This window comes from Colletes gigas, unplaced genomic scaffold (genome assembly GCF_013123115.1).
Source record: "Colletes gigas isolate AHSC1104 unplaced genomic scaffold, ASM1312311v1 Colletes_gigas_Sc00001, whole genome shotgun sequence".
Classification (NCBI taxonomy): Eukaryota; Metazoa; Arthropoda; class Insecta; order Hymenoptera; family Colletidae; genus Colletes; species Colletes gigas.
This window is the reverse complement of record NW_025106630.1, coordinates 2412156-2434031: the sequence shown is the minus strand read 5'-3', so window position 1 is coordinate 2434031 and position 21876 is coordinate 2412156. Positions and strand designations below refer to the sequence as shown.

The window sequence follows — 21876 nt, the reverse complement described above, 5'->3', positions numbered from 1 at the left end:
GATATATCATATACTTTTTTCATTTTTGTAATTCAACATAATTATTTAATATGATTGATAATTATCGTAATATTTCCTAGTTAGTATTAGACATATTTAGGGACGGAATATTTCTTAATAGACAGCTCAACCTTCTTGTAATGGAGTTCTCATGTTACAACTGAAATTGTAGACTAGAACACGAACAAGATACTCCCAGCCAAAAGTTTCGATTCTCTTGCTAATTTCTACCGAAATCGAACGTCCTGACAAATTTTGCAACGAACGTTAATGCATCAGATGCTAACAAGTATATTTTTATATTGAAAGCTTTTGGCATTTTCTTTTATCAGAATTCCAATTCAATATTGAACTTTCCCACTAAAAAATGACTACTATTAAATTTTAATTGAGTGGGAAATTGAATAAAATTTCTTTTAATTCTTTAAAATTATTCATTTGTACGCTCCGCACAAATCCTGCATTATATAATTGTGTTCCTCGTATTATAACTAAAAAAAAAGTTGATACTTTTTTAATTCCCCAAAAAAGAATTTTCATCACAGTTTTTTCAGGAAGTATGAACGAGGATACAAGAAAATCAGCGATCCCGTTGAAAAAGCAGCTCGGCGGAGTGACCGAATTTATGATGTAAAATTAGTATCAATTTCCGTGATAAATGAACGCATTAAAAGCCGCAATGAACGTCAACGTTGATTTAACGGCAGCCCTTTATCGACGCCGTCTGGTCGGCGTGTACGGGATGGACTTCTAAAAGCCAGACGTCCGTCTAACGAAAGAGAATACGCGAAAATTAGAAATCCCCTCGGCGAGTGACGCCTGGCATTGACTGCTGCTTTACTTTGCGAGCAAATATTTAGCCACGGACTGGCCAAGCGGACCGTAAATGACGAAATAAGGACGAGAAGCCATTAGGCTACTATCTTGCTTTAAGAGCGAACGGGTCGCTCACCCCTAGCCTCTCGACCCCCCCTAGAGCTCAGCTTCGAATCCAAAGAGGTGAACGAGATGAGGCCACCTGGCTGGCGGCATACCGCTGTAAAATATGCCCCGTTTTACACACATCTCGTCTACCCTCTTCCTCTTTCGTCTACGACCGTCCAAGGGGTTGCATTCTCTTTCGACATCGGGACAAGCTTTGACCAAAAACCACGATTAAAATCGAGCACGACACAGAGAATATTCGTCTGAAAAGTTACGCTCGAAATATTTCGAAAGGTCTCTCGATTGACAGGAGGAAATTTTTATTTACAAACCCTCGTGTTAAACGGATTAATTTTGGAACAAAAAGAACGTCTTTTCTCGATAAAATTTCCAAATGTGCAATGTTTCTTGGGGATACTCGGAATAGAAATATTGGAAGAATAATTTCTGTGAGATTCTTGGAATGGCACGTTAGAGCTTTCACAACGGACGTTAAAGAGCCTGCAGGATGTTGACAGCATCGATAATGCGAAAGACGATTTCGAGTAGGCTACTTCAGTCTAGTGTTAGAGACGAGCGCATCTCGAGGTAATTAATGGTCGAGATAGAACAATCGGGGGCACAGGGATCCGTGGTGGTTCGTATATACAGTCCGATAGATGAAGAGAGATCAAGAGCGACGCTTGAAGGGTGAACGCAAAGTCTCCTCGCATGGGCAAACCGGTGAGCACCGTTGCGAATTCGAGCCGCCATTATCGAGGGATCGGTCACTGAGTCGCAATACGGTTATTCTTAATTGTATTTCGGAAGGCACTTGATTTTCCAGCGAGACAGAGACACGCGAAACTCATTAGTTAAAGAAAGCGTGTGGTTCGAACGTACGCGGATTTCCACGCTTCGTAGACGCACTGGATATTTCAACCCTTAAAGAATTTATTTCCAACTGACGGAAACGCATTTTTCCATTCGAATGCTTAAATAAAAATAGAGACACGTATGTGCAGAAGGTACAAATTTTTCTTTCCCGTGCTGAAATAATATTCGAATATTATATAAAAAATTGTTCGAAGGCTGGCGTGGGATTTTTATAGTAGTTTAATTTTTATTTCGTTCGCGTAGAAACGAAGAACGTTTCGTTTGAAAGTGTCGGCATTTTGTTGTTTTTCAATCGAACGAAAAAAACCTACATCGAGGCAATATATAAAATTTGGAAAACGAAAGAAAATCGAACTCTGTTATAAATGTCGACGTCGATGGACGGTGAAAGCTCTGTTTCCGAAACATAAAGAGTAAAATGCGTATTAATATTGTTCAGCGAATGAATCAACCGGTTGTTTGCAGAATTAATTACGTTTTTCAAGCCAACGAAGAAAGTTGCGGATATTAAACGCTACATTAAATATCAAATGCTTGTAAATTCTGTCAAAATGTGGATATTTCATTTCAAGGCTTTGACTGCCTTCCAGTTTAACGAAATTTACTGCACCGCATAATAACGAATAATTGAATAGGAAGATCTCCATTGACATTCGTATATTTGCGTGAGTCGTTCATTACAAAAGCGTTTCGAAGCTCTATAAACGAGACTAAACAATAATTTTACCCAAGAGATAACAATTAAAATAGAAAAATTTTAATTGCTGTTTGTCCATCACAATAGAGTAATTTATTATCATCTCTTAAACTCTCAAGAATTTTCTACAGAATCTGTTATATCTGTATTATTTGTATGGAAAAGGAACATTTATAAGATACAATTTTAAACTACGTGGAATTAATAAAACGGTAATAGAAGTCAGAAGGCATGGAGGGGGCGTTGATTCATCCCTGGAACGTGCCACTTTTCAAAACTGATTTCACCTTTATACGAATTTCTGATCACGTATTTCGACGCTCATCAGCATATTATAAAGCGACATTGATATTGAGCACAAGGCGAGGATCATAACAAGCTTGAAAATGAATCTCTTCGCAGAAATATTGTACAATTCTACGTGATCTTTGACTCAAACCTCATCCTCGATATTGAAAGATCAAAATTCAATATTTACACTTTACCAAGAATTCTTGTCACGTACACAGATGGAAGATAATTAACAAAGTTAAGTAGCTTTGCATACATTATGTATGTTGCTACTGAAAAAGGAGAATATGTTCCTTTAGAAAACGAAGCCTCGTAGCAAAATATATTACTCAGTTTTCGATTTATTTCTGTTCAGAGAATAATTAAAGATTGCACGATTAATAATTCTAATACACTTTCTTTATTGTCAAAGCGAGCCACGAAGATATCAAATATTTAAAATCCACCGTTCGTATTAATATTTGCAGTATACCTGAGATTAAGCATATCACCAACGAATTATTTTCACCGAGAATTATATTTTCATTCACAATATTATCTGATAATTTCAAACGCGTCAATTAAATAATATATCGAATCACGGACGTTTATTCGGTTTCTGAGATTTCAACGCGTTAATACGTCCACTATTTCTTGCCGTTTGACACATTTTTATTCCTGTCAGTCAGAATGTCCCGCTGTTATAAAATATATCAAGATAACTCGAAGCTGCACGCAAAGTTCTTTATTCACTTACCGCGTTCGATATTTCACGCGACTACAGCGCGCAAGAAAAATGTTTATTGGAAAACGTGAAAAATTGATATCTCGCACGGCAAACTCTGGACAGGTTTTGAAATACATCACCGTGTTCGACGTCAAAATGGGAATTTGTAGCACGGCGAGCTCCGTTCGAAAGACTAAAAATGAACAAGGATAAACGGTTGGCGACGAAGATTTATAGAAATATTTTAAATTTCAAACGTGATCTTTGTTGCCCGATTGAGACGATTACATTCTATCGTTGAACCGTTAAAAATAATTTAAAAAGAATCTTTAATTACATCGATACGTTTTCTCGAAGCGTCTATGTTTGTAATTCTATTAATAACGGGCAGGAAAAGATATTGGGGAACAGAATGTGAATGTACTTTGAAAAGTGGATATAGAGAAAAGCAAATACAAATATGGTAAGATCCGAGTAAACTTCATTTATCGGGATAACCACATTGAAATTGCTTTTCATCCAGATCCGCAGTATATAATCCAACGATGCACTTGGTGTACACGTTTAATTTCCATGACTATAACAATGATTACGAAATTAATCGAAATATGCAGACGTTACGATTTCCATTCGCGCGATCAACAACAAACATTCATCAGATATTTAAATATTTATTTAAACGCGGATACGGATTATTTACCGGCTCGTTATACTTAAACACTTAAAAGTAATAATATATTCTACAACAAAATTTGTGCGACAGAGGGTTAAAATATTCTTAACTCTGCTAAAACACAATAATTTTACATTCGAGGTACTCAAGTGAAAATTGGGGGATTCAAATTTCACGCTACTCGAACAAATCTCGAGTTCGCTAAATTGCTTTCCCGGACGACAATTCGAGTTTTCAATTCTTTCGTACAAATTTCCTCTCATATTAAAAATACGGGAACTACTGTGCGTTCGCGAGAAGTTGGCTAGTGAAAGGAATGCAGGTCTGATTGGGCCCCCACTCTAGTTTAGTCAAACGACGAAAGTGGGGATGGGTGGAGCAAGCAAGATCTCGCTAACCAACTTCTCGCAGACGCACAGTACATTATTTGCCAAATCGAGACAGAAAGAGCATAATAAATCCGACAAACGCGAGCGTTTTGAAAAGCTGTAAAGGGAAAGGCGCGGATAACTACGATGTAGCCTCATATGTTCGGATTACGAGGTTTCTCCCTTTTCATCCCTATCGTGCAGCTTGACCTCGCTCACATACCGCCGCCATCCTCGTGGCTGTTTACAGAGAGCCGTGTAATGGGCATCAGACACGGAGACACGTACTTTGCACGCGGCAAGCACAAACTTTGCGTATCCGTTCGCGCGTGTGTGCATAGGCCTGGGTTATTGCCGCGTTTTCGACGTTTCTGCAGCCGCGTATCCGCGCCCCTCGAACGACTAACGTACGAGAGGTATAGAGGGCGGGGGCGAGAACCGAAAGAGGGTTGGAACAGTGTCTCTTTGCGTGTACGAACACGCGAAACTCGAGTTTCATGAGAGCTGCTACAGCGATGCACATCCTACAGAGATCCGAATTAATGTTGGTACAGCCTCGTTGTATTTGCAACGCCGACAGATTACCTTCAATTCCGCGATTCAATCCTTACGGATTGCATTTCGATGAAATATTTTCCCTCCGGGCGAAAATATTCGATTCTTTATCGAAGAGGTATTAAACACCGTGGTCCACGCCTCGGCCAGAACCTTAAAATCGATTCTTTTTAAACTTCCGATGTTTAAAAATAATGTTTCTGTCGTTTAAAAATATATTACCTAAGACGGAGAATTTTTTGTACGCGTCAATTTAGTCTAATCTCTTAAAGATACATGTTAAATCTTTGCGTACATTCTCCGAAACCTCATTCGCTATCTGTTAACCGATGTTCCGAGAAATTATGAAAGCGGCGTTCTAACTAGGAAACTATGCTCGTACGAACTTTAGCATAAACGCTCGAAGCGCAGTTTATAACGCAAACGAGATGCAACTTTTCGAGTAAATTACTTAAAGCATGGAAAGTAGAAAGAAAAGTATCGAACGCTATTTGTGTGAACTTTTCTCAGTGGAGATTCTAACGTCAATAATATAAAATATGATCAACTTTTTAAATAGTAAATAGTAAAACTAGTAGAGAATTTATGACTCCAGTTCTGCAAAATGTCGCGAATGTGGACTAGAACCATTGTTTTAGGTTTTCGTCGACGGCGACTGGATGTTGTTTTGGAGGACCAGGCGTCTGGCCATCAAATGTTTTGGAAGATATTTACCAGAGTCCTGCAGAATTCGTGTCGTACTGCACTTCAACTGATTCCTTTTATCTAACAAATATTTGGTGCTATCGTGAAAGTTCGTGCTAGACGATCTGTGACATGTGTAGAACAAACGATGTGAAATGTGTTATTTTATAAGTCCAGATTAAAATGTAAACAGACTACTGTCTAGAACTTTAATAAAAAAATTGGGTGCTTATCGATAAGACAATTAACCTTATTATCAAGATCCATCGGTAATGATATAAGTCATTACAAAAAGGGATATAATTGAATTATACAATATTTTATTTTATTCTATTGGAATATGAATCGTTTCAAAATATTGGAATACAAATTTATTCTATAAACTTGTAATTAACATTAAACCTACCACGACCGGTTGAATGATTTATACTTTTTTGCTATCAAAATTTGCTATTAAATTCTGGTTAGCTTCCGATTTAAATAGGAAATATATAACAAAGATGAAAGGAAAGAATCTTCAGTTTCCACTGTCTAACAAAGCGTATGAAAAATTATAAAACTTTGCACGCGTACAATTCAAAAGTTACTAGTGTTTTCTCCAAAATTGAGCCACTATGAGAAGTGGCAAAGCCTCCCCTTTAAAATGGCTTTTGAATTTTGTCGATCCAACTTTCCGTTTTCGAGATATCGCAATTTATGTAAATGGTAATTTTTGCAATTCGAGACTATCTCTGTCTCCGTCTAACGCGTCGGGTTTCTTTCTCTCGCACGCGTGACGTAGTGTTTACTACTTACTACGCGCGCGTGCGGTCAACGACCTTGACAAGGCCGTAGTGGACGTTCATTCGCTCGCGACGTAAACAATGAGACGTAAACAACTTCGGACCCTTATATCTCTGGAACTAACCACCGCATCGACTTGAAACCAAAATCGTCATATCTACGGAACTAATTAAGCTATCGACTTGTACAAACGCTCATTTTAAAGGGCATTTCATCCTCTATCCGATGACGATATCAACTACTATATTTTATACTGTCTTCTATGTTTATTTTGAAGTTTACTTCGACACTACATACCCAAAAAAGTTTCAGCAATTCCTATCGATTATACGACTGATGTGCAATAAAAATAATTGAAAATGAATTTAAATTTCTATAGAGGATGTTTGCGTAATTACTATGCCAACATTTATCAGGAAACGTTACAGTCGACTCCGTTAATTAACCTTTCTCTTTAATTTGAAAATATTCGTAATAGTAACTGGTTAAACGCGGTGGAAAGCAACGTCGTTAAAAATAACCACATACACTGTTCATTGTTTAACAGCGGGTCGACTCGTCGCACATTCTCGTCTCAAAGAATGGCGGAGCGGAGCGAGACATTTTTAAGAAACGTGTCCGTGCGTGGTTTTCATAAGAGACCATGTTTACGGGACGCCGAATGGTAACGCCTCGCCGACCATATTGTGCGGGGGACTTTATTAAAGTCGTACTTACATATCACTCTCTGTTGCACTCATACCCCAAAGGAACCTCGCGCGGAATTTCTGAATGCATCTAATTCGAAGAATTCCGCGTAGGACGTAAAAGAGACTTTTATTTGACGGAGCATCGCATCTGCAAGGAGCGACTACTCGCGTTATATGCCTTTGAATACAAGTATATCTAATGCACACGTCAGAAGCTTCTATCCGAGTTGCTTGCAACTTGTTCAGATCTTAGAACGTATCTGGAAAATAATTTATTAAACCGAGAACGTCAGAGTTTTAACGAAGTTGTGAACACAAGCGTTGAATTTCAACAGAAAAAAGTCTACGATACCTAGGAAAATATCTTAAATAATTTAGTAAACTATACAAAATTTCAAATGTTTCTAGGTTCGACGAGAAATATAAACTCTGGAAGAATACGTGATATATCAAACGAATAGAATTAAACAAATGTTAGTATTAAACTGTGTTTTGGATTTAAATTGAATTCATATTCTACGAGGACTCGTCTACGGAATTCCAAGTTCTCGATTGGATTGTCTGGAAAGTTCTGGTTTGCCGTTCTGTTCTTCTGCTTTAATATAGTGGAAAACGTAATCGCGAGAAAAGGAGAAAAAGCGAATGGAAAGATTGATTGACGACGAACGTTTGACACTGACAAATGAAACATACGCTTATTGGAGTGCGCGACTGAATAAACACCGACTGTAAACAGCAGCACCGAAGAGAACGTAATATTGCAATACATTTTGTCCTGACATATAATGATATAATACGTTAAACAGAAATTGGTAATAATAAAAGAAAAAGAGACTGTTATAATATTTATACAAAATGTTGACTTGTAAAAACGAACTTCTGGGTCCCAAAATTCCCATCGCGTGTCGAGTTGTGCTGGATTCCACCAATTCTCGTGTTGCAGGAATGTTGTATTATACGGGGAATACTCGCACGTTATATAGGGTGTTTACCAGAAACATATGTAAATACTTGAGACTCCACATTAAAATAATTAAAAAATGTTCTACCATCCTTTTCGAGTTTAAGCGAAATAAGAAAATGTTTAAAAGTATCTGCACACTTACCAACAATAGTTTTCTATTAATATATGGGGAGTCTCAACTAAACTAAATGAAACTGTTTATCTCGATTTTATTACAGAACAAGCTACGATTACTGCGCATTCAAGTAAATTAGGAAACACCTGATACTCTCCACCGAACGCGAAATTCGATGTAGAGGCATGCGTGAACATCTATCGAGGCACGTGGCGGACATTTCTGACATTTTCTCCAGTCATCGATAACTCGAAAAGCAAGGTATGTAGGACATCCGTTCGTACGACGTTTCTTACCTATTTCATCGTGGCAGATTCGGCTCCCTAAGTATTTACATATTTCTCTGAAACATCCTGTAACGCTATGAAACATTTAGCGTACTCGTGGTGGGACGTTGGATCGGAAAATATTGGGAAACGTTATATGCAAGAATTGCAATCGAAATTTTAGCGCGAATACTAACGTAGACGCGGCCTGGAATCTGGAGTAAACATCAGGACGCCTCGAAACCGCTACAATTCCACGATCATCGTCTTCGCGAGCTCCAGGACCGAATGCAAGGACGAATCCGTGGCATTCGAGGCTCGAGGACTCTGTATTCAGCAGGTAGTTCTCGTTATACGACGTTCGTGAGTCATGCTATGCGAACTGTGGCATCGCATTCGCATGCAGGATACCTCCTGGCAATTTCAAGGGATCTCAGAGTGGGAGGTCGGATTGCCGACATTGTAAACACGCCTATTAACCCGTACACGCGAGTCAAGAACCGCGCGGGCGAAACCTATGCAACTAACGCGCGTAATTTCGCGCGATCGAGCGCGTAAACACCCACCCCTGCGACCACAAAACATAAGCAACATTTCGAAATCATCACTTCTAACGAATCGTTATTTTTTTCAAGCACACTTCGCGACTGAGACTATCTCTTAAGTTAGTGTCGAGACATTTTTGATTCCTTTAATCTTTAAAATTTGTACTTATATAATATTTTTTATAATAAATTAAGGTGCATCGTTCTCGTGGATCCTGAAAAAGCTCCGTCATATCCGGTATGGTCTAGTGGCTAGGATACCTGGCTCTCAATCAGGAGGCTCGGGTTCGATTCCCGGTACCGGAATGTCCTTTTTTTGTTAAATCAAACCTATTTATGCATCCAACCAGGTGACATCCTAGTAAGCTTCGATGACCTTCCTTTACTGATATACCAATCGATGACAGCGTACAGATAATCAGTAACAAACTATCGAAGATTGTAGCGTGTGAAAAATGAATTCTTCAAGATTGGATGTCAATGAAAATAAATCTAGATAGGACTCTTGAATTTAAATTAAAGGTATGCTAGTTTCCAATGCCATACAAATAAAGTTTCGATTTCGTGGACAATTTGAGAGGTTTGGTCTGGTAGTCAAAGTGTTAATGCAAGACTGTCCAATCTCCACCTATCTCCTGTTTTAAGGAACCTGTTACGAGCAAGCCTTTTCAAGCGATTTGCTTGAATCGAGGGTGAACTGATGACTCGTGAACCAATTGTGGCTCCTTCCTCCACTTTCTATGTTACTCGAGTGTAAAAGAACTACTATCCAGAGCTGAGTATCTACCCAACGTGAACCCTGATGGGTTGTTTGATAGTTTGCAGGTACGTGCATATACATATAGGGATTTTGTGAAATTTTGAACGAGATTCTTTAACCTCGCGTTAAGAAAGCAGAATTCAAAAGTACAGCTCTCCACGCAGAATGCATCGAACGGGTAACGGGTGCAAATTCAACGGTACCTTGACGGTCACGTATCTCCACGCCCTGTGATTATTGAATATTTAACGTCGGTTGGCCAGCGTTTAACTCCCTCATCCAACGGCGTGAACCGTAATCGGCGCGATCGTGCGATTTAACTTTGCTCTGAATACCCTTTGTCCCGAGATTTAGTGTTATCGATCCAGCCAGGGTTGCAGCGTATGTAATATGCCGTTCCGGTTTCCATTTCGAACTTATCACGCGTCATTGTACACTTTCCCCGATTTCTGGTCACGTTTGTTAAATCGTCGCACGTCTCATAGACATTTATCTGCTCCGCTGATTCGTAATCTTCTGAACCGATTAGCTGCTATGGTCATCGTTTGGGAATCACGCGTATTTAACCCCATCGCTCTATATGTCTTGTTATTATTCAGAGTTGGGTAAAATTTACAGGAAAAATATATTAAACGTTATTATAAATAGTAGATTCTTTACAATTCAAACGAGAGGACTATTTGATATTTATTATTTGTAATAAATTTTATCCAGCTTCGATCACATTTTTTTAAAGGTACGGCGTGTCTTTAGATGCAATATACTAGTATATTATTTGTTATTTACAAACGTATTTTGATTAAATCCAAGGACTGGTTTAAAGTTTAGCGAATAGTTTGAAAGGTTACGTCGAAATCACGGAAGTTGAGGATTTTATAAAATCAGAAACGTATCGATACACCTACACCGTAGAGCGATTAGAGCCTGAAGCTATGGATACCGAAGCCCTGCAAGATATCTCACGGCCGATTTACGATGATTTATCGAAAGATGATTTATTGGAAAGATGTTGGGAGAACACATATACAGAATAATATCGAAAGCTTTAATGCCATTGTTTGGTATATACGATACTCGTGGCGATTGAAGTGTAAAGCTGACGATACCAAAGTTGAGCAAGATATCTTACAGTCGATTTACGAAGATTTATCAAGAAATGATTTATTATATAGAACTAGTAACAAAAACTTAAATATTATCGTTTGAAATATTATGCCTATACTCTTATACCACAGCTTATAATCTGTAGAAATTCTTTTCGAAAATTTTTTCCCGGTATAAAAATGTATCATAATTGTAAAAATTTAATTTATTCTTTAACTATTATGTTTCAAGGTATTCAACTTATCGCTGTTCTTTTTCTGAAGATATTATAATAACATATGTATGTAATGTATGTATTTTATGTATTTAATGTTAATTGTAATTGAGCATTGTATAAATTGACTAGTGTCTGTTGAAATAAATAAATAAACATTCAGTGAATTTGTTATAAATGAATGAGTAATTCTTAGTGATTAATATTGAGTATTTTTAAGTATTTGTGAAACTATGTTCAAGAAATAATAACTAATTGATTTACTAAGTTCATTATTATTGTTATATTAAATAAAATAACAATGTGGGCATTGCACAGTACTATGCCCTTCAGTACCTACAAATGTTTCCATACCAATCCGGTATGGTCTAGTGGCTAGGATACCTGGCTTTCACCCAGGAGGCTCGGGTTCGATTCCCGGTACCGGAAGATGACTTTTTTACATTTTTTTTTTCACTTAAATACATTTTTATCATCCATACCCTTCCCTAATCCATATACCATTTGACTAAAAATTATTTAACAAACAAAAAAAATACATATTAATATACATAACCAATGTATATACTGAAATTTTCAAATACTTAAATTGTATCTGTAAATTTTAGTTATACATGAAAAATAAAATGTTCATTTAAAATTAAATAGTACACGTTATTTTTTAATTTGAAAATGTACAGATCTATACTATAATTCCACATTTTAAACATTAATCTATAAAATCGAGGTCCAATATTAAAGAGGAAATATAAGAGTTTACGTATTCTAATTCTTATCGTTGTCTGATTTATTTTCTGATTCCCAAGAAAATTAATTCGAAGTTAATGATACGAAATTAATGGACAAGTTATTTTGGTGATAACATGAACATTCTCAACATACCTGTAATGAAAATTTTAAGTTTAAATAATATTGTTAAGTACATAAAAGAACTCACTTGAGAGAAAAAGGTCCTGGAGGGCCTGGGCAGCCTGGCATAGGAGAGCCCATGTTTCGGCAGCGGCAAGTCCTGTTCCTCGCAGAGAAAGGACATCTCCTGCCATAACAGGAAGGCCAGGTCCTCCGCTTAGGTCGGTCTGCATCCTGCAAAATCAATAAATTCCATATTTTTATTCGGTAATATGATTTTCTTAACACGTTTAATATAATGAAGAACATCTGTGTTTACCTGTGAAACAGTTATATAATAATAGATACTAAACTTTGACGACACACTAAATTTTCGACTTACGCAGTCTATTTACACGTACAAATACGATGTACCTTACATACAGAAGTACCAATTTTAAGTACTAACGTTTAGAAAATATCAAAAGAACCTTCAAGGATATCTATCAGAATATTACATGATCATTCGATTTAACAACTGCTACAACCTAATTCATGACTACTGTTTCAGGCAAAAGTAATAATTTCCTATCATTTGGAGGCCTTTGCATAATTAATAATTCCATTTGCAGGTGTGACAGGGCGTTTCACGTTTCAAAGCATCTGATACCACGTGGTCAACAATGTCGGAATAGCTAAACCGCACATTCTTGAGCTTCCCGACCTATTCTCTACCCCACAAAATGTGCCTTTGTGACAATTTAATAGACAAGTGTCACGTTTATGAATTTAGTGGAAATAGCTGGGCGCAATGTTAAAATAGCGTGTTTATTCTTAGCAAAGGGCAAGAACGTGCCTCATTATTTAATATCCTTATTCGAATAAATATTTTTGACTATACGCTCGAATAAATAAACAACTCGTGCGTTTCAATAATTAAAATATTAATAAATAAATTATATGACCAAGCCTTCGATTGTTTCCAAGTGTCTTTGTTGTCGATTTTACTTCAAAGCTCCAGTCTATTTTGTGATTTCTCATTATGAAGTTGGAGGACTTGATGTTGTCTCCCTCGCGAAGTAAACTCCCCTTTTGTTATCAGTCTGCCAAGTATTTCGTTATTGCAGTTATCTTGTTAGTATGGTTATACAGCCCTTCGCTACGAGAGCGTAATGTCGCGTTACAAAATTAAATAGTTTCTAAGAAATGTCCAAGCGTTGTGTCAATTTTAAATCACCTGTCTTTGCGCACATTTTAACCACTGTAGTTAAAGATTAACCACTCGTTCCGTTTTTAATGAAGCGTAGAACAGACCTGCTTGTAGGGCAAGGTGACTATTAGAATTTTTTAGTATATCGTAGATATGAATTGCGAATAGTCAAGGGCCAAGTATTGATTCCTAAGATACTTCAGTTTGCATTTCCCTCGACGTTCAAGTGCAGTCCTTAATTGAGAATTTAAGGGTTCTCTTAATTCGATCTTATCTTACGATTTTAATGATGTGGACTCGTGTGTTTGCTCGGTGTAGCTTGGAAATTAGTGTACGATATATCAAAGCAGTGTCGGTAATGTGAATCTATTTTCATCGAGTTTGATAAATTATTTTATTTAATAAATAAATTTTTATCGTGGCAAGTAGTTTTAATAATCCTCGATTTTAAATTGCTTCAAATATTGCGTATTGTTTAACATATAATGGTGGACACGGTGCAGGTTTTCGTACGAGGCAAGCGAGTCTATATACTTTTCCCCATGAATTCGGGATTATACATCGTGTAATGAGACCTTTATTCGCGGCTGAATCTTGTTTAATCCTTTAAATTCGCTATCGATTTTTCATCAGCAGACAATACTTCGGAGGCTGGCACAAAACAAGTTGCGAACAGTGGCTGGCTTCGATGAAACAAGATTGAAGCAACGCGTCGCGCAACCCACCGAGAACAAACAAATGTAAACAGGCCGGGGCGTGCATATTGGATGTATCGGGCTTGTTGGGTGCACAGCTTCGATTATTTCCATCCCTTTTGTTCGACATGTCGCTTCCGCTCCATTTCAGCCTGAGAACCGTGTGCCCTTAAACGGGCCTTCTTAATTAATTCGATCGCGATTGATCGTTCGATTCCATACCAGATTTACGAGAAAAGACAGATTTTCAATATCGCGTGAAATTTTCTTCTAACTTTTTTTTTTATAATTCATGATACATCGAGAAATTCTGCCACATGTACACACATATACATGGACGCCATCAGGCTGACACAATCCTTCAACGTATACACTTCGTTTAACTTGATTTTTTAATTCGAATAAAATGCTCTATTTTCATGTTAGAATATAGGCAAAAATGGTACGCAGAATTTTCTAGCACAAAGTAACTACTGTCAAAAATGCATCGATGAACTCGAGTCCATTATTTGGTACAAAGAAGCATAAGAAAAATTACAGTATTTCGTTTTGAATCTGCTAATGGACTCCATTTCAATAAATGGATTTCAACAAGTGAATAAAATGAAATCAATTTGTAATTTTCAATTCTTACACGTGCAATATTTATACTGTAACCAGTGTAGTAATGGTCTCTGGTTTGTTGTGAATTTATTATTATGAAACATTCATTATTATGAAACGAATTTTCCCTGGTAGGAAATCGAGGCACCGCTCTCGTCGAAAGCGAACGAAACGCGTCGTTTTCGAAGTGACACAAATTAATTTTGGATTTTAGGAAGTGTGATTACCGACATACTGTATGTATATCGAATTCCGATGCATTTCATTTTGCCACCGTTTGCGGGTCGAGTCGCCGCAACGACTAAACCGGGAGTAACCCTGCTGTTTGAAAATGAAAACTCGGTGGCTGAGTCTGGATCGATTTTTAATCAAACGCAGGGTAGCTTGCATCCGCGTGCACTGCAGTTTTTACGCGTGGAAATTTGACGTTCGCAAACCTCGACGTCGAAAACCCTAAGACAATAGGCGTCAATCGATTCTGAATGTCAATTTGGCACAGGAATTATCGTCGTCGTCCCAAAATAATATAGCCAAACTTCTCGTATTCGAGCTAATAGAAAAGACACAAGTTTGAAAAAGAAAAATATTGCTATGTAAATAAATTGTCGAGCTTGAATGATTCAAACATAGACAGTCACATATACAATTTTGATATAAAATACTGAAAAAGACTACTATGCAGAAAGAAGTTAATTAAAATGTAAACCTCTGAAACTAGTTCAACAAGCTAAATAGAAACAATCCTCCATCGATTGGAACAAAATTTGTCCATTTGGTTCGGTCTGTCTGCCAGTCATGAAACATATAATAAATACGAGCATCGGAGAGGCTAAAGTGGAGAAAACTACCAACTCACGGAGACGATTGGTTCCAAACTGAACGAAACTTCCGCGACAATCGCAGTCCGCTCGAAAATTTCGCTTCCAAGGTAAACTTCAATTTCGAACTTTTCAAACCGATACCGATCATTCTTTCTGTGTATGTTTTAAACGCAAACGGTGGAAAGTTATCCGTCGCTTTTGCTCGGAAACTTCGAGCCACGGTATATGCAGAATGCTCGTCAAAACGCTTACATCAGAGGTAATTCCTTCTGCCCGAAGGATCGACGAAACTTTCGCGAGGTATTAGCTTCATCGCGACAAAAATGACGCGTGGAAACTGATTCTTCGTCCCCTTGATACCTTGCAGGTAAACAACCCGATTAGAGATGAAAGTCGGATTCCAAAGCCCTCAAATTATCCACGAAAACGAAAGTTTGTTTTTAGGCAATTGAAAACTAGCATATCCACAATTTGTCATAGCACTTACATTTACAGCCTCGTTAAAATTTAAGAGTCCTATTTAGATTTATTTTCTTTAACATCTAATCTTGAGAATACTTTTTTCTAGCTCCTTAATATGTTTAAAGTTTAAAATTTTATTTTATGAGTTTCTAAAACTAAGCTGTGCATTTATTAAACTTGTAATTTAAAATATAATGTTATTATTGAATTTTGCACTCTGTATTTTTAACTTACAACAAATCTGTGAACACTAGCATTACAAAATTACTTTGACAACCGTTAATAACAAAATAGTGTTGATCAATTTTGTTTTTATTCCGACAATTAATACGTTTTGCCCTTCCATTAGGCTAACGCACTGCACTTTATTACGTTTGACAAATTGTAGTCTCCTTTGTGATCAAGGAAATGCACAATAGTGGCGTAACTGGGTCATCGATTATCCGATACTTAAAGGAGATTGGAAGATTATTCAATTGGAATTATGCGATTCTCGGATTTGTTCGATCTTAAGATGTAATTCAAGAGGACGAAAAGTCCACTCTTTGCTCCGACCTCGATAAAACCCTTGGCTAGCCAGAAAAGTACAAACAAAATTAATATACAGATTAGTGCTTGTATTTTTAATTGCTTAAATTCAATAGATCCACGAATGAATCTAAATTTTTGATTCAAACATGGTCAAACAGGTCACATGGGTATGTGAATTTTCCATGTTGCTCCCAAATCGATCGCTAAATTAGGTCCCACATGTTAGGATACACTCTCTAGTTATAAATTGGACTAAACTATTTCTGTAGTTTCTAGTGGAACTTAAATTATTTGCAGATTTAATAGTTTCTTTTCTTTTAATTCGAAAGCAACCGTCTGGATACTCTTACGATACCACCAAACTTCGACGACTGTTTGCAAATGGACGATCGGAGGTGAAGGCAACATACTCGTTACGAACGATCGAGGAGGAAGAACGCTTAATTAGAGGACAATCCGTTAATGGCGGCACGAGAGTGCCTAGCCTAATTCTGTGAAATTTCGTCGACAAGCAAATCAAACTACGCCCAACGAGTACCTGCAAGTTCCTACGGACGATCGTAATCGAATAACGACGCGCTGGATGCCATCATTTTTCCAATACGCCTTCGATATTGAGTTACCGGGGGTTATTAAAAAATTACCAAGAACAAGGGACGATTTAACGAACAGCGAAGTTCGCTCGCGTGACTAGTGTTGCATCAAAGAGTATTGTACAACTATCGATCCTGCGATAGAAATCAATTTTTCTTTCGAAAACATTGTTGATCCATCCAAAAATACATCGATGATGCTTAAATTTCATAAAAAATGTCCTTGAGAAAAATGTTAACTGTGTTTCCATCAATTTAAATTTGTCCAAAATAAATACATAGTAAATTCTATGTATCAAGGAAAACAGAATCGAGAAGAGGATGAAGAATAAAAGCAGTACACGATGACAGCTGTCAAGTTAAATCGGTGGAATTTGTAATGCAAAATGTAGATTACGGGATTGAAATAAAGCACGTGGTAATTATTCCCGCTAAAATTCAATCACCCTTTATTCGATTAACGTCTGATTCGTATAATTACCAGTTAACTTGTTGAAAATCGATGAACCAGTTGAGCCAAATGAAATCTTATTGCCGATGCGTCAATCAATGCAACGAATGAAAAGTCTACTCGAAATTCGTCGAAAGCAATTTACTCGCGTTACAAGCTACAAATAAAGTGCTTCTGTTTTATCGGTTCGATGTAGTTGTACAATTACCATAATCTATATTTGCTACGAATGTCACGTGTCACGTTAGCAAACGAAAGAAAGTAAGCTTTCTCGTAAAAATTACAAATCATCAAACAAAAATCTAGCACGAACAAGTTTCGTTTCTTTTTAAATTCCATAATCAGGATTAAAATCGTGATAAAATAGTAATTGACCGACAATTTAATTTACTACAAAATCTAGTTACCGTCAATTTAAAAAAAAAAAAAAAACAACACATAAATTGACTCTACAAAGATGAAAGAAGTAAATATATTTCAGTCAATTAATTCTATTTTCTCTTTGATCCTCCTTCCAAGTCCCAGCGCGATTAATTGCATTATTTTAACCCAGAATACAGATTTTTCAGCAGACGTCCGATCACTGATCTCGCTTACAATTAGTAAATTGTTTGCTCTCGAAGCCCCGAATATCGTCGAACAATCAGCATTCTGTTTGAACAATCGTGTCGTTTCAAAAAAAAATTGCTCCAATTTACCAATAAAAGTACAAATATTTGCAATGTCCACGGTCCCGGTTTGCACGTCGCGCGAGCTACCATCGCGCGTTTCACCGTTATTCGTTTAAAAACTCGCCCCCAAAAGTGAAAGAGGGACAAGGCAATGATATTAGTATCGCCAGAAGTTCAGCATTCTGGAAAATGGTGAAAAGCTCGGTCACACATTAAATCGGACGGCAGCAGTGGCACGTGTGCGTCACTCAGGCATCAGGAATTTATATTTCAGCTTGGTTGTTCACTGACGCGCGGTCGGCCGTTCGATCCGATATGAAAAATTACCAGGCGATCCAAACGAGCGCCAAGTTGTCACGGACCTGCTCGACGTTTTGTTTGACACGAGACCGATGGAAAACAGAAGGCTCAAACAACGCTAATCGGTTGCAACTAGGCTTGCCAACGTACTTCTTCGATAAAGAGAACAGAATAATGACTATCGCTTAAAAGAAATTATTAGAAATACGGTAATCCTTCTCTAAAGAGGTGTCTATTTTGAGAATCGTCGAAAGATGTTCAACGTTTGTTTACATTACAGGAATAATTAATAAAATAATTTTCACAGGTGAAATGAAATTTTATAAAAGTATTTTTGTACCAGGGGTACTTGATTAAACGTTCGGAGAAGTTGTTTCCGTGAAAAGTATCTGGATTTCTGTTACTAAGCCGCAACTTGTTCGCGTGTTTATTTTTTGTAGATTGTTTTTACGGTCGATCTGCAAGAGGAAGTCAACCGGCTGAGGCAAAGGAGGCTCGATCTCTTGAACGCTGAGCCGTGGGTATTTTTCCTACGAGGAAAATCCTTTTTCGCGTATATCCGGCTGCCTGCGAGTACATTTCGATATGCACGCATACAATGTCCCGGCACGGGAACAGTAATATAAAGAATGAGTGAAGCTTCGCGAAAGTTGCTATAATATTGGCTGATCATAGGAAGAGAAAAGTTATTTATTCTGTACGTTCATTGCGGAAGTTATCGACGTTTTCCCTTCGAGCTTTCAAATATGAACTATACGGAGCTGCGCTGCTCGCGGAAACTTTCTCAAAGCGCCATCGTCGTTGCACGAAATAAAATCGGAACGGAAGAATTAATATTTTTCACGTGCCAAGGGTTTCTCGTCCTTACACGATGCAAAATTTAGATTAATTTTGAAATCTAGTTTTTTCTAGATTTTTAGAATCCGAATCTTGTCCTCTGTTTGGTGCTTTGATATGATAGACGTATAGTAGGACTGAGCACGCGTGTTTAACTTTAGGATAACTTCTAAAATTTGATTAGATTCTATCTATAACTCAACTGGTTTAATAAGATCTCTCAAGCACCGGGCTAAACATGGAGGAGTAGCGATAGAGATGAGATCAGACGATTGGCCTACAATTTGAGCTATTTATAAAAAGAATGACAAGAATTGATAGTATCGAACTAACAAAGGATCTCCCTGAAGTGGTAATTCGGTAAAAGTACGTTTCTGTACTATAAATAATAGCTACGTTTGTTCGAGATGTATTCGCATCTACTATCGTTTGACTTTTCGAGGTAAAATTTTCGCGTAAGTCTGAAACAAGTTGAATTCAACGGAAGTCCCAGAAGTTAAAAGGTAACGAGAATTCAAGGAACAGTTCTGGAGCGCTCGGTGTAACTTGTAACCGACTGTGCGCGGCGAGGAAGCATCTACGTGTGCGAACGTACAACAGTTTAGGAGGCATCGAAGGAAGCGTCAGGGTCAAAGTTCTTTAGAGTGTCAAAGTGGAAAGACTGCTCGAGGATGTTGCGGAGTGTGTGTACAAAGAGTGAAAAGTACATAGTTTCAGGAAAAGAGAGTGCAGAGGGCTAAAGGGCACGCTGTGTACCCTTCAGTTGTGTACACCAAGTATACAGTTCGTTTCGTAACACCTGCAATATCCTTACTTTGAGATCCGATGGGAAGTTCGCGTAAACATGTCAAAATTACACGTTCCTCTTCAAGAAGAGCCCTTTCGAAAAATTTAATTTACGATATCGATAAAAAAGTGGAATATTCGTCTTTTACAATATACGTTACTCAAAATGATCGATGGATCTATTCAAAGGATTGCCAATATTTTAAAAGCTCCAATATGATATACAAACTTGGCATTTAATAAAAATATTATTCTACTAAATACGCAGGATTCAATTCTCTGCAAACTGTTTTGCCCAGTGTAATTATTACAATATAAAAAAAAACCTTTGAAAAATGCAATTTCATATATACAGGATGTTCGGCCACTCCTGGGAGATTCTAGAGGCCAAAATAAGACGGAAATCAAGGATACTAATTTGTTAATTGAGGCTTCGTTAAATAGTTATAGAAACATTTCTGATCACACAGTATATTTTCGGAAAAGAATTTTTTTCTCGAAAGTACGTAGGATTTCGGAGGTATGTCTATTAACCAAAAATGATTGTAATTGACCCCTACAATTGAAAATAATTTTTCCAGAATAATTTGAAATTTTTTAATTTTGTCGAAAAATTTATCCACCTTCCTGATTTTTTCTCGAAAATGCGTAGGATATTGGGGATATGTCTATTCACAAAAAATGATTGCAATTGACCCTCATAGTTAATAATAATTTTTTTAGAACGATTTGAAATTTTTTAATTTTTTAATAACTTTTTGACGAAGCCTTAATTAATAAATTTATATTCTTGATTTTCGTCTTATTTTGGCCTCTAGAATTTCCCATTAAAATTTTTCCAAGGGGTGGCTGAACACCCTGTATATTCATATGAACATTGTTTATTGTGATTAAATCCTGTATGAAATGTATTTATGTATAAATATTTAGGTTATACCATATCCAAATAAGAAGCTGGATAAATTAGGATTCTGTTTCTTGAACGTAAACTTTTTGAAGAAAATTACTAATTAGGGATCAAGAAAGTAATTATTCCTTATTAATATATTGTTACTCGAAGGATATCTACGAGGAATATTTGTTTATCTTGTTTCGAGCAACGAATACGAGAAGTTATCGATTGATATTTGCAAAAATTTTGTACGTTGGCATGAAATTTGGGGGAAACGTGAACGTTGGGGTTGTCTCACCTTAAACATTGTCGATCGGCGCGCCGTAACGCGGTGGCGTTCTCGCCGTAATGATTTCGTGCGACGCGAAATCATGTGCCCGAGTGCCAGGCAGATAATACACGAGGCAGGAGACCCCGACGAGGAACAGGAAAAACAGGAACACGAGGTCGAACATCAGCAGGGAGTTCAAGGTCATCAGCTGCATCGTGCGCGTACAACTTTCTCCACCATTACACACATATACACAGCCTCGTACGCAAGCGCGTCGTCACCCGCGTAGAAAATTTCACACCTTTATCGAACAAGATATTTAAACTCTTAGATCACTGCCTCCCATGGTCTGGTTTTGCACGCGAAATGCACCGCGACAACCTTCGGAAATAATTTTTTCTTTCCCCTCACGCATTCGAGAATAATTAATTCGACGCGAAATTTGAACGTAGCAATCCGATAAATTAATATTTGCGAAGAATCACGGCGAATAATTGAGTATTTAAGTACACCTGATTTATCAATTTCTGATCGTGCATATATATTGAGAACGAGCGATACATGATAGTAACTCTAATTAATTTTGATTTGATAGAAGACAATAATTGTTTATTCCTTTATACTCTTACCTACGTCCACCGTAGTTATTAATTACCTTTACTAAAAATCTATCGGCATACGTGTATTATAATTGTATTTAACATAAAATTT

The 21876-nt window shown here is 37.2% G+C and overlaps 1 protein-coding gene and 2 non-coding genes across 3 annotated transcripts in view; 2 read left to right on the top strand and 1 right to left on the bottom strand.

Moving 5' to 3' along the window:
- The window catches only part of LOC122397619, a 113725-nt gene that overhangs the window by 50627 nt on the left and 41222 nt on the right, over nucleotides 1-21876 (bottom strand). Inside the window, exon 2 of the mRNA XM_043396888.1 lies at nucleotides 12152-12297. Within this exon, the coding sequence (XP_043252823.1) occupies nucleotides 12152-12296 (145 nt within the window). The 5' untranslated portion in view covers nucleotide 12297. The remainder of the gene's footprint in view (nucleotides 1-12151; nucleotides 12298-21876) is intronic.
- Nucleotides 9371-9442, top strand: Trnae-cuc. The gene has a single exon. It is a non-coding gene; the product is annotated as a tRNA-Glu (tRNA).
- Trnae-uuc lies at nucleotides 11572-11643 on the top strand. The gene has a single exon. It is a non-coding gene; the product is annotated as a tRNA-Glu (tRNA).